A 20535-nucleotide genomic window follows, 5' to 3' on the forward strand; every position below is an offset into this window, starting at 1 on the left:
TCTTCGGGTTTCCACAGATTGCCCTTTTGAATGAGACAAACATAAGATTTCGTAGAACCTTGGTACAAAGGACTTGTAGCAGAGCACGGGAATACAGGGAGTAATTTGCTAGACGATAAAGAAGTTTGAATTCTCAGATGAGCCGAGAAAACGACAAGACCAACATATAAAGATTTTAAGATGACTATTCGGCTTCCTGCCATTACAAGATCCTTAATCGACTTCTACTTTAATCGGTTTGAAAAAGTTGAATAAAAGAAGAGGGAAATATTGAACGGAAGAAGGATAAATGAAAAATTTATTAAATAATATTATTTTATATTGTTTCATATTCTTGGTTAAGCTTATAAATACGTAATTGCAAAGTGGCATCATTGGATTATTAATTCTAATGTAATGGTGCCACTTTGTAGTTATTTAATTATAATCTTGATCGAGAGTGTAAAATAATATTAAATATTATTATTTGATAAATTTAATTAAGGTAAAAATTTGTTTATTTTTAATATTCATATATATATATTTTTAAATTTAAATTTAAATTTTAGCTCATGCGGATTCCACCAAGAAATCAATTGTCAAGTCCTAATAAACTTGCCAGGGTGATTTTTAAGTCAAACTTGTCACTCCCAAAGACTGAATCTTATGACCATCCCATTCCGATGACCTCGCTTCGTAATGCTTCCCCTCTCTCTTTCTATTCTTCATCCTGCAACCTTAAAACCACATTCTCGACAAAACATCAATTCATGATTCATAATTTGTTAAATAAAATCGTTAGGAATTTCATTATAATACTAACTCATTCATCATAAACGATCAATGACTAAATTTAACTGACTTAATTTCACATGATCACAATGGCTAGATTTAACTGACTTAGTTTCATTTGATAATCAAATCGATGCAATGGCTATAATTAACTGATTCAATTTCACATGAACATGAAGAATTAAATAACGAATATAACTAACATGATATAACAACGGTTAGAAAAAATTAACTGTTTCAATTTCACATGATCATGAACAAATGAACGGTTATAACTACCTTGATATAACAACGACTCATTATAAACTAATTTCACTTGAGTATGAAAGATTATCTTGGTTTAACGACTACATTTAGCTTTACAATTTTAGGGCAAAAATTGGGATGTAACACAATATTTCATATGTTGTTTTATTTTTAACCACTTTTTCCGGATCTTAATTAACAGCTATCATATCAAAGAAATATAGTTATTACTTCATTTCCATAGGAAGACAGTCATATCAGTTATGATCATATGAATGAGATTTAACAATTACAATTACTTAAAGGGAAAAATCATAACTAACATCTGAAAACGCCATCGATAAACTTACTATGGAAGTTAAAATCTACATACCATGGAATTCAAAACCGAAATCAATCTAGGGTTGCTCTTGCAAACACCCAGGTTAGTCCACAAATACCACTATATCAAACTCAAATGTTGATTACCATCAAATACCACTATATCAATTAGGGCATCACATACCTCTGTATTAATTAGGGCATCTATCATCATTAGATCATTTAGGGCATCGCATACCTCTGTGCTAATTAGGGCATCAATTACCTTTGTATCGTTTAGGGCATTAGATACCATTGTATCGTTTGGGGAGTCAATACCACTGTATCATTTAGTGCTTCAGATACCACTGTATCATTTAGAGCATCAATTACCATTGGATCATTTAGGACATTAGATACCACTATATCATTTAGGGCTTCAGATACCACTGTATCACTCCTTTCCTTTCAATTTGCTTAATTGTGGCAATAACATAAGATTAGAAAATATGCTTATAATCATTATTCTTATAAATGAAAGACTGAAATAATATTCCATCAAATAAATCTATCTCTCGCAAATAAATATATTCCACATTCAGTTAGATGATCAACCGATCTAACCGGCTTCCATTTATATTGACGATAAGAGTTGCTTTCATTTAAAGAAATAATTGTAATCATGGTACAACTCAATTAGTCTTACCTTCTATTGAATATACATCATAAAAGTAAAAAACCCTGTCTTTGACAATTGTTTGAATTGCTCAACTTATCTTTATCTGATGCGGGTTTGACATCTTGTGGAGAGGGGAAACATTGTCAAGGGTTTAACCACCCAACCTCAGACCATAACTTATCCCCACACAATCTTTAACGAGAAAGACCCTCCCTACTCGAAATAGACATGGAACACCTCTTCATCAACTGAGCGTCCTAGTTTCTAATCACACTGCTCGACTTAGTAGCAGGAGAATACAATAAACATGATCAAGCATGAGCTATTAAGTAAGATTATATAATTTATTTAATCATATCTGATTTCCACTTTTGTATTCTTGCAAGTTTCATCTCACGTCTTCACCTTTACATGGCTATACAGTTGGTGAGTCCCTAGTGTTTGGAACTTCTGAGCAATCTGCTCTATGCATAAATTTTAAAAGGATTCATTGATTAGTAAATCATATCACAAACTGTGACTTGGAAGAATATGTTCTTGAGACCAGTTGAAAATATTATTAAATTCTGATTTCCAAACAAAATATTTCATTTAGGTTTTATTGCATTTAGAAAGCTCTCTCTTAAGAGGTTCTATTCGACTTTATCTATGATGATTTTGGCTGTTATGAAAGTTAAAATAAATCAATAGCAAATGACAAGGAACATTCAGCAAAGCTTATAACATAACATGAGTGAAATCTGAAAAGGGAAGAAGTCTTTGAGCCTAGCTGGCCGCTATGGAAATTGATTTAAAACATTGGAATAACACAATCTGGAATGATTAACACATGACCTGATATAAATTGGAACTGTCTGAAGTTTGCAAGTCGATTTGTAATCAGCTCCTCTCCAGTTACTTGTAGACATCACCACAATGTATAAAAACTTATATCCTCAGCAAGAAGACCATATACGACAGAAAGTATAGAATGGCGCTGCCATGATCAAGGTTCTTAATCAGGTATTTGCTAGGTCTATTGCAGAGAATTGATTGGGAAAATGAATCGAATAAACAAGGAAGAATTGCAATATTAAAAGGAAGATGCGGAAATGAGTGCTCTCTTGCCACTTTGTCTCTCCCGACTCAAGTAATAAAAAAAAGTCTAAGGAGACTCTTTGGCTTCCGTAACTTAAAGAATATTAGCCAATATAAAACGCTAAGTGTTCAATCGGTTTCAAATAAGGAAAAGAATAAAAGATGGGAAAAGAGTTGGAAGGTTATAATTCGAAAATTATTATGATTTATATTTATATACGTGCATGTAAATATATTGGTGAGGTGGCATCATTTGATTGTAAGAAAATAACATGATGATGTCACTGCATTTTTATATGTATGTGTATGTACATAGGTATAAATTAAAATAATATTGAGAAAGATCAATTAAACCTTTAAGGTACGTATTATACTTGAATTAATTTATTTTATGTTTTAAATTGTTTATTTAATAGCTCATGCGTTTTCATCGATTGTATCTTGATGTTCAAGTCGCTAGGTCCTCAACCTATTTGCCCAATGATGATGATGCTCATATGCCTAATTCTTTTTTGACAATGCTTCCACCCCTTCAACGTGCTTCCTACAAAGAAATTCTCCGCAGTTAAATCATATTACCAATGAAGTTATTTAATCATAAATAATCATAATGGCTAACTACTTTTTCAATTTCACGAATTCATAATAAATAATCAATTGGCATGTTGTCTTCACATGAAATTATAACGACTAACCATCTTACCATTTCGCAGTATTTTAACCAATTAAATTGTCAACTGATTTCATGTGAACCTCAACGGCTATATGAACATTTTAAATTAGGTCAAAAATTGTGATGTAACATATTTTCAAGGTTAGAAGTAGAAGACATGTTTATTAATTAGCAAATAGCACTAACAACTTAGTTTTTTGTTTGTAATGTCCTCATTTTATGCCATTTTTTCTACAAGGATTAGCCAATTATCAAGGCTTTTCATACATTTCTAGATGTGCTAAGAATCCAATGCCTCAGGTGATCTCTGTCTCAATTTCGGTGGGTTTCAATAGTAATTTCTATTTTTAGTAAGATAAGCTCACTCAAGCTTTTGGGTTGAGGACAGTAACAATAAGAGATGTTTTTGGTATGGTTGTACTTTTAAGGCGTTTTGATTTTTTAGGTATGATAGGGGATAAATGTCAAAATAGGGAAATCTTTAACAATAGAGAAATTTCAAATTTTCATATCAAAAAATTGATAAAGAACTTATGATAAACATTATAGAAGCTTAATACAATAGCATTAGATTTGAATTTTAATTTCTCATAAGAATCGACAAACAAATCAACAAAATTCAAATGCTTTTTGTTGGGTGGATATTTTTCCAAGTTACCAGATTCTCTTCAGCAAGCCTCAAAGTCTGGTTCAATTCTATACAAAACCTGGTCCTTGTCAAATTCCTCCCAAGTTCGCTTATAGAGCCATAGATTTGTTGCAAGTTCTGTTAGAGGATCCCGCATAGAATTTTGAACAAATTTTGAAGAATTTTCTTCCTTGCAGCTAGACCCGAGCCGAACATGGTCTCAAACCATTTTAATTTAATTTTTAAAACTTTTCTTTTGTCTAATTTGGTCTATTTGATCCCTCCAACCTTAAAAGTGACCACTATAAAGGCCAAAAAAGATGATTTATATATGTGATTTATGCGTTTGTGAATGAAAATAAAACTTGCTTATAGAGGAAATCCAAATTGACAATAGGTGAAATTCAAATTGATGATTATAGAGGAATATCTTGAAAAAAGCAACGATATCTTTGAATCCAGGGATTAAAATTTGAGTCTCAACTTTTGATCTAGCCTGGTTGAAATCCTAAAAGCAATACAAAATAAAAAATAAAAATTTAGATAGTTGCACTTATCTTTTGATGATTACTTTCATTCTCAAACTGTCCCCTTCATAAAGAAATATGCCACATGCACGTGGCCAAGCAAGTGCATCATGTTTTATGTATGGCTAAATGATCCATTTAATATCCTATTGAATTGAAACATAGATATGGTGGTGTATTTTGCGATGTTGCTTTACTATTAGCAGAATGGTTTATGGAATTATTTGTTGTTGCATATACATAGACATATTTATTAAAAACATATTTTTGTATGGATGAACCAAAAATGAATCTCATCCCAAACCAAAAAAAAATCTGGATGAATTTCGAACCTAAATCTCGAACTCGCATCCATACCAGAATTTGAACCAACAACTTAGATATTTTGCAACTGATAGTTTTAAGCATAGTTCAAAAAATTGGCGTTGTATCGCCTAACTTGCAATATATCACAAAAAAAAGAAGCTCAAGATATAATCTTTGAATATTTGGGCAACAGTTTTAATCAAATATCGCTGCGATGTTTCCCATAAATCTTGCCGATAAAGTTAAAAAATCGCCAAAAAAATCGTTGGCAAAGTCTGAAGAAACCTGTTTAGGGTTTTAATAAATATTTTAGTAGCAATTTGTCTTCATATCATCGTTGCAAGATACCTTATTCCAAGACGAATTGCCAAAATTTAACAACTCCTGCTCGCTCACTGTTCTTGCTCGTTGCTAGCTGCTCCGCTTGCTGTTAAGAAGTTTGATTCATTTTCAATAAATAAAAATTGTAAATGTAAATATATTTCATAAGATTGTAAAATAAAGTTGGGAATATATTTTAGAACTCTTAGTAAAATATATGTAAATATAAATCGTGGTTCTTATGTAAATGTGCTTAAAAAACTTGTTTGTAAAATAAAATATATTTATTAATATATTTACTAATATATTTTAGTATCTTTGCAAATTGTAGAAATTGTAAATGTAGTTATATATGGAAATTATATGTAAATGTATTTACTAATTTAGTATTTTAATACTTTTGGATAATCTAATTTTATTTACTACAAAATAAATTAGTTATCATTAGTATTTTGATTCATCAAATAAATTTTATGTAGCTGACAAATGTATTTACTAATTATATGTAAATAAAATACAAATGAAAAACAAACTGATTTATTTAGGACAAAATAAATTACTAATAATGAATATAACTCAATCTTGATTAGTATTATGATGGAAATCGCAAATTAGTATATATGCTACAAATTTGATGTTATATGTTTGTGGTTTCTAATAATTATATATTTTCAAATGTTCGATAAAAGTGCCGATTTATTGCCGTTTTTTCGCTGAGTTTTTGGCGATTTCGAGTTTTTCAAAATATTTGGGTCGGCCGAGTTATTGCTGAGAATGAGTTTTTCAACTATGGTTTTAAGAATCAAGTGCAAAAGAGTCGTTTTAGCCACAATGTGTGAGATTGAGTCTCTCCTAATTATAAGGGAAGGCTCCTCCTTGTTGCTACCAGAATCAACAAACACTTAACTATGATTTATCGTAAGCTAAATCATGGTGGGACATCCATCCTATTCTCTTATTTGAGAGTAAATGTTACTATTACCATGCAATCCTCTATAAATGGTGTATTTTTCTTACAAAGTAAATATTGGAGCAATAATCTTGATAAACAGAAGATTAGACGTAAGAATAACCTTTAGTGTACCATCAACTTCTAGTAATTTAGGAGTTCACAAAAGCTCAAAGACTTCACTCTTATGTGATTATGTGAATTAGAGTGGAAGACATGCACAACTTAAAGTTTCCAACACATATTTCACCTTGCATGCACAATGAAAAAAAAAGCAACACAACGTGGAAAAAAAGATAAAATGAGAATGTCAAAGCACGAACATCTTTGAAAATTTAGAGAAATTCTGAATATTTATATCATAACATTGACAAAGAATCCGTGATAGACATTGTAGAAGCTTAATACATAGCATTAAACTAGAATTGAGATTTCTCATAAGAATTGAAAAAAAAATTAACAAAATTCAAATGCTTTTTGTTGGGTGGATATTTGGTAAGAGACAGTTTTAAGGATCAATTACAAAATAATGGTTCTAGCCATAGTGTGTGAGACAATCTCTCCTTATTATAAGGGAAGGCTTCCCCTTCTTGTTGCTACTAGAATCAACAAAACACTTCTATTTATCGCAAGCTGAACTAGGGCAGGGCATTCATCTTATTCTCTTATTTAAGAATAGGTGTTACTATTACAATACAATCTCTAATCAATGGTGTATTTTGCCTACTAGCATTTGTTGCAGCAATAATCTTGATAAATTGACTTCAAGAATTTGACCATTGACAAAGATCACTTAAAATTTGCAGTTGTAGATTGAGCAATAACTGAAATTCTTCGTGTCAGCTTGTTGAAATGAGCAACAAATTCATGCATAGGCATGCGAGAGGCCTTCTTCAACTGGGTGAGTTGAGCCAATGCATTGGCATCTTCAAGAGGCTTGAACCTTTCTTCAAACCTGGTTATTAGAGGAGCCTAGTTTGTGATAATTCGTGGTGCAAGATAGTATAACCAAACAACAACCATTCCTTGGAGAGTTTCCACAAGCAACCTCACAAACACGTCGTCATGGTCAACACCATGAACATTTGCAATGTAAAAAACAACAATATGTTCAATGGCCATTTGAGTCTTCAAAGCATTCTATGCTCTCAACCATTTTATCACTTTTCCATCTCCTTGTGTTGCTTCGTTTTGTTCGTTTGTGTATGCAAGGTGAAATACGTGTTGGAGACTTTGAGTTGTACATGTGTTTCATTCTTATTCTCATAATCTCATAAGGGGTCATTGAAAGACTTTGAGCTTTTGTAATTCCTAAGTTAATAGAAGTTGCTAGTGCATTGAAGGTTATTCTTACACCTAATAATCTGTTTATTAGGATTATTGCTCCAACAAATACATTGTAAGTAAAATATACCATTGATTTAAGATTGTATTGTAATAGTAACATCTATTTTGAAATAAGAGAATATGATGAATGTCCCTTCTTGATTTAGCGTAGTGTAAATAGGAGTTAAGTGTTTTGTATAAGAAGAAGGGTGAGCTTGCCCTCACGATTAGGAGAGATTGTGTCTCATGAACACATTGTGGCTGGAACCATTGTTTTGCAATTGATCCTCAAAACTGTCGATTGCAAAATATCCACACAACAATTTTTTGGCAACTTTGCTAGCAACACAATATGCATGCTAAAGGCTCACGCTTTCGTTTCATGTATACACATGTCTTATTCATTATATTTTCCAAGCTTTCACCAACGACATTAATGGCTGCCCAAAGTCCTTGGACAAATTCTTTTGGTTTGTTGAATTTTAGTCTACCTCTACATGCTCTTCCTGTGAAGAGCACACGATTATATTGAGAGGGGGGCGGATGGGTGTATTAGAATTTAATTTTTTTATCAAAACAGTTAACTTTAATAACTGAAATAAACAATTATGCATATGGACACAATGACACAATGTTTATGTAGAAACCCAATGTGGGACAAAACCACAACAAATAATCACTTTTTATATTAACTTGTTCCTTTTAAATTATTTGTAGGCACCAACCTACTAGAGGCTACAACCTCAATGTTAATGAGCACCAATTCACGGGAAGCTTCCAACTTCCACACTTTGCATGCATCGACCTACTGAAAGCGCCAACCCCCACTATTTTTCTCTGTTAGCACCAACCCGCTGCAGAAAAATTGTTTTCCAACCTGACTATGTTGCTTGCATCTTTGTTTCCATTGTTGTAACCTCTTCTTAGAATCATTGTTGTAACCTCTGCTCTGAATCATTTTTGTTTGTATTATTTTAATTGCTGCCTTACTTTCAAACATATTAATTGCTGACGCATCCACTTGTGTATGATTTGGCACCTTTTGCGTCATACACTGACTTATTGTTATCGGGCCTTCACAAATATATCACGAGCATATTTTACTCTATTCTTCTTTGTCGGCTCTCTTCTCTTTAAACATACATGCATTCGAATATGTAGTCATTGCTTCAAAGATTACTGACCTGTGATCTATATATATATCATCAACATATTGCTTTCAAATAAATGTTGGGGTTTGTGCCTTCAGGAGATCACAATCACATCTTCTCTCTGTTGCCATAGAATGGTCTTAAGCGCAAATTGCTGTAGTGTAATATCGCACATCTTATATGATTCTGTATATGAATCATAAATAGTTCTCATAACCATTCTTTTCGTAGTTTTATTTTGAGATTGAGGATTCCGGTCTTCTTTGTTTATGTTTTTCCATCTATTCATCTTTGTGTTGTCATTATAGTTAACTCTTAATCAATGGTATGCCACCTCTAAGTTGATCATTATAGTTCCTTCGTTAATCAATGTTATGCCCAAGACTCTTTGGGGCATGACTTTAACTTTTCGTCCCTTTTGACATTAATGATACTAACACTTATGATCTTGCTCATGCTTTCGACATCAATACAATGCTTCCGTCATCCTGATGGCTCATGGGAGAATTTCCCAAGCTTTTAGTGATGGACAGCAACATCTTAATGAACATATTGCTTCATTTTACATTGCACACAATGTTCATGGTGTTGAACATGAGGATGTGTTTGTGAGGTTGTTTGTGGAAACTCTCCAAAGTGTAGCTACCGGTTAGTTTTACCATCTTGAACCACAAACCATCACAATCTGGGCCACTCTAAAAGCTGAGTTCGAAGAAAGATTCAAGCCTCCTACAAATGCTCATGCTTTGTTGGCTCAACTCACCGAGTTGAAGAAGGCATCTCAGATGCCCATGTGTGAATTTGTTGCTCATTTCAACAAGTTGACATAGAATTCTAGTTGCTAATCAACCTACAACTGCAAATTTGAAGTGTTTCTTTGTCAATACTTAAATTCTTCAAGTCAGTTTTTTGTTAAGAAGAGTATCCTTAGCTACTCTTTCAGCCGCACAAACTTTGGTAATTGAAAGCAAGGATGATGTTATTCTTTCTGAGCAAATAAGAATAGAAGCAAGTGGGTTTGAAGAATTTTCTTTTTCTTTGGAATCATTTTCTTCCATTACAAGGACAAATCCTACGGTGCAAAGTTCAGAAAATGAATTTGATTGCCCTCAAAAAAAAAAAAAAGCTCAAGGTATGTTCTTTGCTCCTCATTAGGATGTAGAAAGGAGGCCTCTCTCAAATTTTTCTCGTAGTTTTGCTGATAAGAATCAACATAAGTTAGCTTCATCACCAAAGAAGCTTGCTATTGAGGCACCATCCGTGAAGGCAACAATAAAGCATCTTGAATTTGAAGCTAGCGATCTTGCTATTCTCTTCCAAGAAAAGGAAGCAAACATAGTTGACGACTTCCAATTTTGGTTTTTGCATTCTGAGAAAGTCGTTGATGAAAAAAAAGATGGCATTCATTTTTCCAAGGTTCAAGTAAATGAAGACAATGATGCCATTAGATGTGAAAAGATGGACATGGATAAAAGTCCTAGTCAAGCTGAAAATAATGTATCTTCCTTTCAAGATCATGAACTTCAAACAAGTGATGCATGAACGTACTACCCCAAAGCTTGAGGACAACCTTGTCGTAAATATTTCAGATTTTCTGAAGTCTGAATTTTGTGGACAATGTGCTAAGGTATGCAGTGTGGTCGTGTTTTCATTTGAATCGCATGAAGGAAATTATTTGATCATCCTGAGGTGATGTGATTGATGGACTAATCATCAATCAAGTTTGTATCTGTCAAGAAAAGATCAGTGTTTGTTCAATCAAGGGGATGTCCAATTAGACATCTTTCTTGGTTAGAAGTTAATAGAAAGGCATATATTCCACTTGTACCTGAGCATGAAGGTACAATTGAAGAAGAGACAAAACATGCATTTATAGTTCAGCAAGCACAGTTTGAATCCATGGATTCATCTTTGGGCAGAAATACATTTGCTTCAGGATGCATTTGTTCATCTTTTCGACAAAGTGTTGCATCAAGCTTTGGTATCATATCTCCAACTATTCATTTTTCATGTTTACAAAGTTGTTTGTAAACATGCAAGGTACTGCAAGCTGCTGAAAAAGGTAGCTATTTTGTTGAGTTGGTGAATGGTTATGTCAAAAAGGTTTCATTGTTGGCTAGTTAAAATTGGGTGGGTTTTCTCTTTTAAATAAGTGTGTTTGCACAAGTTTTTGTTTTGTTAGAAGTAGTTTTTCTTTGTGTCAATTGCATCACCTGTTTCGTTTTTTGTCATTTTGGTTGCTTGACTCTATATCCCAATGGAGTAGATAAAGGTACTTAGAGATTTGCATTCTATCATTCTTGTTGTTTCCAAGCTCAAATGAGCTACCATCCCCAGTCAGAGCCAATTGTCCGTAATTTTTACATTTCAAGATTAAGACAACACTATAAAATCTTTTTAAAATTTGTAGTTTTCCTTTCTAAGATAGGCATTTTGAGATTAATTCTCAATTACAATGAGTCATACCACCCTTCCTACACGTCACTTCAACACTTAAATTGCCTATTAGTACGCCATAAGAAGCGTCTCCACATCTCCCAACACAAAAATTCCTCCCTTGCCTCCCTCGACTATTCTCCCAAGCTCTTCTGGCATACCCTCTTCCCTCCCCATACCCCCTGTAACAAACAGTTTTTCATATCGAAAACAAAGATGATTTAAACAAAGAATTTCCAACATTCATAAATAGATAACTGAATTCCTTTTCCTATGACATTAATTGTTCTTAGCAATTAATTGAAATAACCATAACCATATCAATGTTCATCTGAAATTAACTTGTTTAATGATTAACTAAAGATAACTGTATCCATAATCATCTGAAATAACTAGGTTAATGATTAACTAAACTTAATTGTATTGTTGAGCAACTGAAATAAATAATTTAACGATCAACTGGAAACAACTGTATTTATGATCAACTGTAAAAACTAATTAAACGATCAACTGGAAGTAACTGTACTTATGATCAACTATAATAACTAATTAAACTATCAATTGGAAATAATTGTATTTATAATCAACTGTAATAACTAATTAAATGATCAACTGAAAATGACTGTGTTTATGATCAATTGAAATAATAAGATCGAGCATCCTTTCTTCATACAAGTAAGTAATGCTTAACAAGGAAAGAAGGAAAGAACATACAAGATTCATTCGGAGGGTCTTTAGCTGGTTGTGCAAGTCTCGGCTTTGGTGAGAGGAGAAGCATTGACATAGGCTTAACCTCCCAACCTCGGACCATATTTATCCCCACACATTTTATTAAATTAGAATGATCCTCCCTACTTTTGGATCAGGCTTGGGATGTTCTTAGTCCAGCCACCTAAGCATCTTGGTGTTTAGAATGTTCACATAGTTATGAAATGAACATGCTTGCATAACTGACACTACTGACATCAGGTGATCATTAGATGGCAACCATGCTTTAAACTACGTTGGCCAAGGATTTCAGATGGGTTCATTGACCCGATCACCACCGCTCGACTTGACAACAGGTTTCATTATAGGGATGAGCATGAGCTATTAAGTAAGATTTATTTATTTTATTTTGAAATATCAAGTCTGATTTTTATTCTCTTTATCCTTGCAAGATTTCATCTCACCTCTTCACCTTTTCCATGGCTAAACAACCGTTGAGTCCTAGGTGGTCGGGATTCTTAGAGCAATCGGCTCTATTATTAATTTATGGCAATTCCAACATTTTACATTTCTATGATTAAATACTTACAAAAATTCTTTGTATTTTAACTTCCATTGGCTAAATATTTTATGATTCGATGACTTGGTACTTTACTATGAATCATAACAATGTTTTACTATGATTATTCAAGATTGAATATAGCTTGCAATCTATTGTTATGGAATTGGAAAGCTTTACTGATTATGAAGGAAATAAATTTAGCAACATGGAAAGACTGATCATTCACATGACTTGGTATATTATCTGAAGTTGCCTGAGCTTTGTTGGACACTAGATATCTACCCTTCTTCAATCGTTCTCTTAGAGTATAAAGGCAGCTTCACTTCCAAAGAAAGAAATATGTGCGGAAGCATGCACAAAAATGTCAACACTTATATTTATAGAAGGTTCCGAGTTGATAGTATTTCGAAGGTTATGAAAATCGGAGCTAAGAGCATGGAGAATATATGACAGAATGAGGAAAGGAGTTGGGTTATGGCATTCGAGTGTATAGGCGGAATGTTATCACACCACAACAAGACAGTCGGGTGCTGAGGGTGGTAGAGAGAATAAGAAACGTAGCCGAGTGTATGGAAAAATATGATCCCGACTCCTCGCACAACTTCCATATAAAGGAACAAGCCTTGACTTCTTCTTCCACTGGTTTAAAAGATTATATGCCAATTCAAATTGCCAAGTGTTAAATCGATTGAAAAGAAAGGAAAAAAATAAAAGGTTAGAAGAAAGAGTTGGAAAAATTATAATTCAATTATTATTATAATATATATTTACATATGTTCATGTAAGTATATCAATGGGGTGACATCATTTTATTAAGTTATTATAATATAATGGTGCCATTTAATTTTTTATATTTATATGTACGTATATGTATATATATATATATATTATATTAGTATGATGAAAGATCAATTAAAATCTCTTGAAGTATGTTTTTTATATTTTAATTAGATTATTTTATGCTTTCTTAGATTATATTCTTAATGGCTCATGCGGGTCCCACAAATGTATCCTGTGTTCAAGTCATTGTGTCCTTTCCAAAGAAGTTTAAGGTCAGACCTGCTGATTTTGATGATTGAACTAAGCTAGCATCCCATTCCGATGATCTCGTTTAGCAATGCTTCCCCCCTTTACATCTTCTCCTACAATCACCCATGAAAACACTTCCGCCATAATAACAATTCTATAATAATTTCATATGAACATTTTAAAAGACTTTATATTATTAGTCATAATTTCAAATGAAGCAACTGCTAATCATCTAATAACAATTAATGGTTAACGACCATCTTCATTAACAGTTAATACAACATATATAAATAGCTACCTATTTCACATGATCATGAAAGAATAATCCGATAATTCCAACGGTTATGAACAAGTTTTAAAATTAAGTCAAATTTTTGGGATGTAACACCCTTACCCCCTACTCTTGATCATAGTCGGTTGGTCTCTCACACCTTTGAGCTTTACAATATCCCCAATGAACCAGCTTTCTAGGTTACACTCACCTCCCCTTGTCACCTCTTCACCTACAACACGATTAGGGAGGTAGTTAGAATCATGCATACTAGCAAAGTTGTTGATGAGGAGGGTTTTTGGGCCAAGTTCTTCAAACACATCACAATTTCAGGGTCCTACTTGGTTGATCTCTTCATCCTGGTTGTTCGCATGGGCTTCCCCCCTTTTGGTCACACCAAATCATTCATTTGATCCATAAGGCGGGTCCTACAATGGATCCCAATAATTTTAGGACCATCATGGTGTGGCAGGCCTTTTCTACGTTATATCCACGACTCTTCATATTCTTATCTCAAGGGAACTAGATCAACATCATATCTGTGCCAAGAAACAAGCTAGTGTCAGATAGAATTATCAAACCATGTATCACATCTTCACTCTCTAAAGTATTATCAAGGGGATACACCATCGCTCCATAAAGGTGTAGTGTTGCTTTGTGAATTTTTGTAAGGCCTTTTACTCTACCCCTTGAACGACCCATTTTTGGAGGCTTTAGGATATAAGGATCTCTCAAATTCTTCTGGTGGCTATCATGAGGCTCTATAATATGGTCTTGGGCTGACCTAAAACCCCTTCTGGGTTCTCAAACTTTATCAGGAGCACCATCGGGGTCAAGCAAGGCTTCCCCTTGTTGCCTACCCTTTTTGGTATCTACATTGATGAGCTTGAGAGGTATCTTTTGGGCCACACTCTTCTCAAGGATTGTTGTCTTTTTCACCAAGCTATGATATCTATTCTACTCTTTGCGAATGATGTTATTCTTTTGGGTTCATCTACAGAGGGTTCATAATGCTAGTTGGACAGTCTTGCTCCTTTTTGTGAGGAATGACATTTGACAGTTAATCTAGGGAAGGCTAAGGTGGCAGTCTTTAATGCGCTGAAGACTTCTCAATTTCATTTCATCTTTACGGGCTTGGAGGTGGAGATCTCGTCCTCTTATACATACTCAGGTGTTAGGTTTTTGGGACCTTGCTTTGCTATGAGACCCACTTTCTAGCTACAGATGAATAAGGGTTATGGTTCGTTGGCCCTCCTAGAGAGATAGTGTTTCTGACACCATTTTTAGGAAACTCTATAGAAGATGACACTTATAGATACAGTTATTAGATCTAGGGTCCTCTATGGTTTAGTTCTACAGGGTCCTTTGCTAGACCATTATTGGGTCTTTGTCGAGTGGACTTAGATTCTTCTACTTCGAGACATTATTTGGTTCAAATAGTCCATCCTACTCAACATAATTCTTATTGAGTTTGGGGCTCATCCCTTTAGGCTTGAGGCCATCTTTGATCTTCTTTTGTACCTTTACAGCCTTTGAGGCTTTTTGATTCATTGAAAGGTCATTACAGATATCCATTCTTAGCCTATTGCTCATCAAAGCTTATTGCTGCTACTGCCTTCCCCCCTAGGCAAGCTTGCAGTTGGTTTGTGGAGGCTTCGACCCTTCTTGGCTCTATTGGGATTGAGATTGATTGCCTCCCCCTTCTAGCATTCTGGCGATGCACCCCTTCATCTTCTTCCTCCCGACCAGGAGGTGAACAGGTGCATTAGAAACGACATTTACAAGGTGTTCATTTATACTATATGGGTTAACCAGCACGAGGAGCACTTTCTGGAGTTAAAGGATGGTCTCATTGTCCATCCTTCCTAACTTTCCCTTCACTGGTTACAATTCCTTAGGATCTCGCTTCTCTCCTTTAGTGGAGGTTCCCACAAACTCTGTTGTAAGACAGATCACCGTTTGGAAATAGAGCACAAGATTTGTTAGCTTTGCAGCATGGGGGCAGCAGAGTCCTAGGAGCATTTTATATTTCACTTCTCCCTATACTATGATATCAGCGAGGGTTTCTATTTTCTCTTCAGGGAAGCACAATCCCTTTGCACTTTCTTCATATATATAGATCAGAGGTGCCTTGTCTTGTATATCCAAGAAGCCCTTAGGCTTCAGGACCACACACTCTAGCATCGTCGTACTTTGACATCTCCACCTTGTCAGCTCATTACTTAATTCTTCACAGGGACTCACTCAGTGCAAGGTACCAATCATTTGCTCACTACCGTCCCTTTTTCTAGATCTATGAGACCCAAAATGAAGTCCCATTTGCGAAAGACTTCCTCTCCCAAGATAACCTAGAAATGACCCGAAGTTATGTCTAGCCCAATTACTTATCCTTTGGTTTGGAGATTCTTTGAAATTGCTACTTGGAACCCTTAAGTGGGCATGGAGGATTCTTTCTTTCCCCCGCTTTTGTTTCTTTTCTTGCTTTAGTTTTTTATGTTGTTGTTGTTGTTTCTCTTCTTTTTCGGATACCATTTGGTATCCTTGCTGCGGGTTGGCACCCTTTTTGTAGTTCTTGGTAGTCCCTTTGACACTTTGTGGTCTCTTGTTGGACAATAATAAATTTATCTTATTCTATCTAGAACCAGTAAGGGCTGAAATAAATTGATTGGAAATGTACGCTCATTCTTGTTTTGCTAGCATATTAGATATTCCCTCACATACTTTTGAATTTCATTCGTAAGTCTCTTCCATGTGAACCTCTCCCAGATCTGCCTGTATGTTTTGAAGAATCTTGGATAACTGACTGATGAAGCATCATGGAATGTCCTTAAAATCACTTATATGAAGTGGGAAGAAAGCACAAAGTAGATTGTGTCTTTATAGAATCATAGGTTACCAATCATTATATACCTTTCATCCCAAATTGTACCCTCAATCAAACTTGCTGCTCATGAATCCTTGGCATATTCTGCTACAATTTTTCGTTCCACCTAGCAGATATCTCCATTAAAGAGCATATATGTAGCCTTTGTGAGAGTGCATACAACAGTACATTTTCTTTCCTTCGACATATTCTTATCAAAGTCACAGGCTTGCAATTTAGTTACCCACCAATGTTGCCTATTGTCTCTGGGCCATGAAATACTTAATTCCATTATGATCTGTTCTAGTTTTAATTATAAATCCACCTCTTACATTATAAGACCTGAATTTGGTCAACACATGCAAGATGGCCAACATCTTCCGATCACAGATAGAATAGCTCTCTTCCACCCTACTCCACTTCTTGCCCTCTTATGCTATGGGGTGTTTTTCCAGCATCAAATTTACACCAATACACATCTCCTGAAGCATCACACTGTAGTTCAAATAATTTGGTGAAATCAAGAAGAGCTAATACTGGGCAAGATGACATCACTTGCTTGAAATGCTCAAACCATTGTTGTGCTATCTTTGACCACTCAAAGGGTCTCATCATCGTAAGATTTGTCAATAGAGCTATTCTTCAGGAAAACTTACGTACAACTGTCCTGAAGAAGCCACACAATCCAAGGAATGTCATGTGCAATTATTTAGAGTTGGCCAACAAATATGACTCTAATCTTCTCTACATCCAACTTCACTCCATCTACACCAATGATATGTCCACGTTATGAGAATTGTGCCATGCCAAATCACATTTTGATTCCTTGGCAAGTAGTGACTCATTCTCTAGTATTTTTAAGACCTCTGAATGCTGCAAGTGCTCCTCCCATGTCCTACTAAAACTAAGGATATAAGCAAACAAGCCTAATACAAATTTCTAGAATTGCTTTTGCAACACTCGATTCTCAAAGTGGTCGTTTTGAGAGTTGTCCTCATTATGTCCTCAACTGTCATCTTGATTTCGTGATAACTTGACCATAATCTTGGTGAAATAACTGACTCCATGCAACTCATTACCAAGCTCATCTATTTGTGGTATTGGGTATCCTTTCTTGATAGTTCTTTTATTCAATGCCCTATAGTCTATGCACATGCACATAGTTCCATCTTTTTGCTTTACCAAAGCTATTGCTGATACAAAGGAATTCTTCCACATAGTTCATTCTTTTTGCTTTACCAAAGCTATTGCTGATACAAAGGGATTCTTGTTGGGCTTAATGTGTCTCATCTCCAACAACTTCTCAATCTTATCCTTGTGCTTCTTTGGATGCCTGTGTGGAGCAGTGATCACTGGTTTCATCCCCTCCTAGAACTCAATCACATGTTCAATTTTCCTCTCTAAAGCTCTTATGCCTATCAAGTCTTATATGAGGATTCAGATAATAGGTGGTGTCATATGCACTATCCCTAAATGACATCATGTTAAAGCCAATCATCACTTAAAGATTTTAATAAGTGATGGCTGGTATTCTAATATATCAGTCTCTTTTATATTATAGCTTCCTTTCACTTGAATATAACTTAAGAGATTTATAATGTTGAAATACTTTTGCTCGAGTCTTGTGCCCATGATAGATTCAATGTGCTTCTCTCTTTGGAAAGAGTAGAATTTTGTGGAAGGAGTATAGTAACTTAAATTATTATGTAGTAAGATTATACTGTTACATGTATGCACTTGAAATTCTTCCATGAATCTTCAAAGTCATATTGATTCAAGATCTATTTTCATACTTCACCCTTTTGATTTATGGAAAAAATGAAAGGTATCCTTTTTATATAAGTATTACAGCATCCATGTAATCGCAAAGGCATAATCTAAAATAGTATAACCCAAATAGTCCATAACATAGTAATTAATGTAACTTGATTTTTGGTCGAGAGAAAAAAACAAAGTATTGTACATTTGTCATTTCCCAAAGATTCTGTAGTATTGGATGGTTGAAAACTTGCCCTCCAACAATGAAAGGTATCCATTTTATATAAGTATTGCAGCATCCATGTAATCGCGAAGGCATAATCTAAAATAGTATAACCCAAATAGTCCATAACATAGTAATTAATGTAACTTGATTTTTGGTCGAGAGAAAAAAACAAAGTATGTACATTTGTCATTTCCCAAATATCATGTAGTATTGGATGGTTAAAAACTTGCCCTCCAACACTCAGTCAATTATATGACATTCTCTTAAATTTTAAGTTAATAACCATTAATGTTTTTTTTGCCACTAATTGTTCTTCCTTCCATTGTATTTGGTGTATGTTAAACATCTTTCCTTTTCAAGTTGACTCAATATATGTCAAAATTTCCAATCCTCTATGTTTACCTTTGATTTCTATTGTTCATAATTTTGTCAACAAAAATGAGCTTGAGATTGCTATGAACTTTCATAATGATATCTCGTTCTAGAACCTTAAATTAATATATAATTTTTATGGATGCAGAATGTTTTGGGTTGGTTCTATTTATGGACGTAAGGATGATGGACAACGATTTGGATTTTTTTGCCATGCAGCTCTTGAATTCTTACTTAAAAGTGGATCAAATCCGGTAAGCAATTGAAGTTGAGAGGTGCAACATTCTTATACTTTAGTTCTGTTATAAAACTAACAATAGCTGGTCAACAACATGGAATTGGGGTTCACTTATCCTGATAGAAAAATAACATTAGACATATTTAATCCTAGAAAAGAGATCATAAAAAATCAAAGATCTTTTTGTTGTATATGCTTAATTATTTCATCCTCTTGCATGTGGGTAATCAGGAATATTTGGAGATTTAATAAGCATTTAATCTGTTTTTCATACATTTCACCTTATTTTCTTTCTAAACAACGAGCCACATTAGTTTGTATGTATCCTGAAAGTGTTGAATTCTTCATTTAAAAAAATGCAAATTGATAATGGTGCTAAATTTAAAGGCTCTGTTTTGCAGAGGAATTCCTTTTCATTGGTGTCATGGACTCCATTTGCTAATATCATTCTTACATGGATACTTTTGTTTGTAGATGTTGTTTGACAACATATTGCTGTAAACTTGTATATAAAGATGTTCAATATATGCACCTGTCTAATATTCATACACTATACAATTAGGGACTTGTATACCAAAAATGATTTACATATTTTTTTGTATATTAAATCACATGGCTTCGCTAATTGTCAGATTGCAAAGTTCTAATGTCAAGTGTATCTTCTCCAAGCTATACCTTCGCAAGATTTGAAGGCTATGTTTCCATTTACCAAGGAAATTAGTTTGGATTCACCACAAGTTTTATGAGAATGCAATATGAATGCATTTTTCTAAAATTGTTTTCAATTGAAAGCATCTCTTGCAATGAAGGATTATAGGCCCTCATTTTCAAATGTAAAATATACTGTTAGTAATTTTTGCTCCCATTGCAAATATAATTTTATGGATGTTGTAAGCAATTCAAACAAGTAGTCTCCATCACATTTGGAATCTTATTGAATAGATAGAGGATTGAGCCTGGAATGAATAATCAATTTCATATAGATTTCAATGGAGGTTAACTGCTAAGTTCTAGGAAGAAGGCACATGAATTGAAAGGTCTTTAAATAAAATCAAAGAAACGAATGTATTTGACATTCAACTTACTGATTGAGAAAACTCATAAGGGTTGATATTGAT

General features: G+C 34.1%; 1 protein-coding gene across 3 annotated transcripts in view; it reads left to right on the top strand.

Moving 5' to 3' along the window:
- The window catches only part of SS3 (starch synthase 3), a 239001-nt gene that overhangs the window by 114290 nt on the left and 104176 nt on the right, over positions 1-20535 (top strand). For all 3 annotated transcript variants that reach the window (XM_089825567.1, XM_089825568.1, XM_089825569.1), the window contains exon 9: positions 19328-19433. In XM_089825567.1, the coding sequence (XP_089681693.1) occupies positions 19328-19433 (106 nt within the window). The remainder of the gene's footprint in view (positions 1-19327; positions 19434-20535) is intronic.

Source organism: Cupressus sempervirens, chromosome 4 (assembly GCF_028749045.1).
Source record: "Cupressus sempervirens isolate cs-2001-9-10 chromosome 4, ASM2874904v1, whole genome shotgun sequence".
NCBI lineage: Eukaryota > Viridiplantae > Streptophyta > Pinopsida > Cupressales > Cupressaceae > Cupressus > Cupressus sempervirens.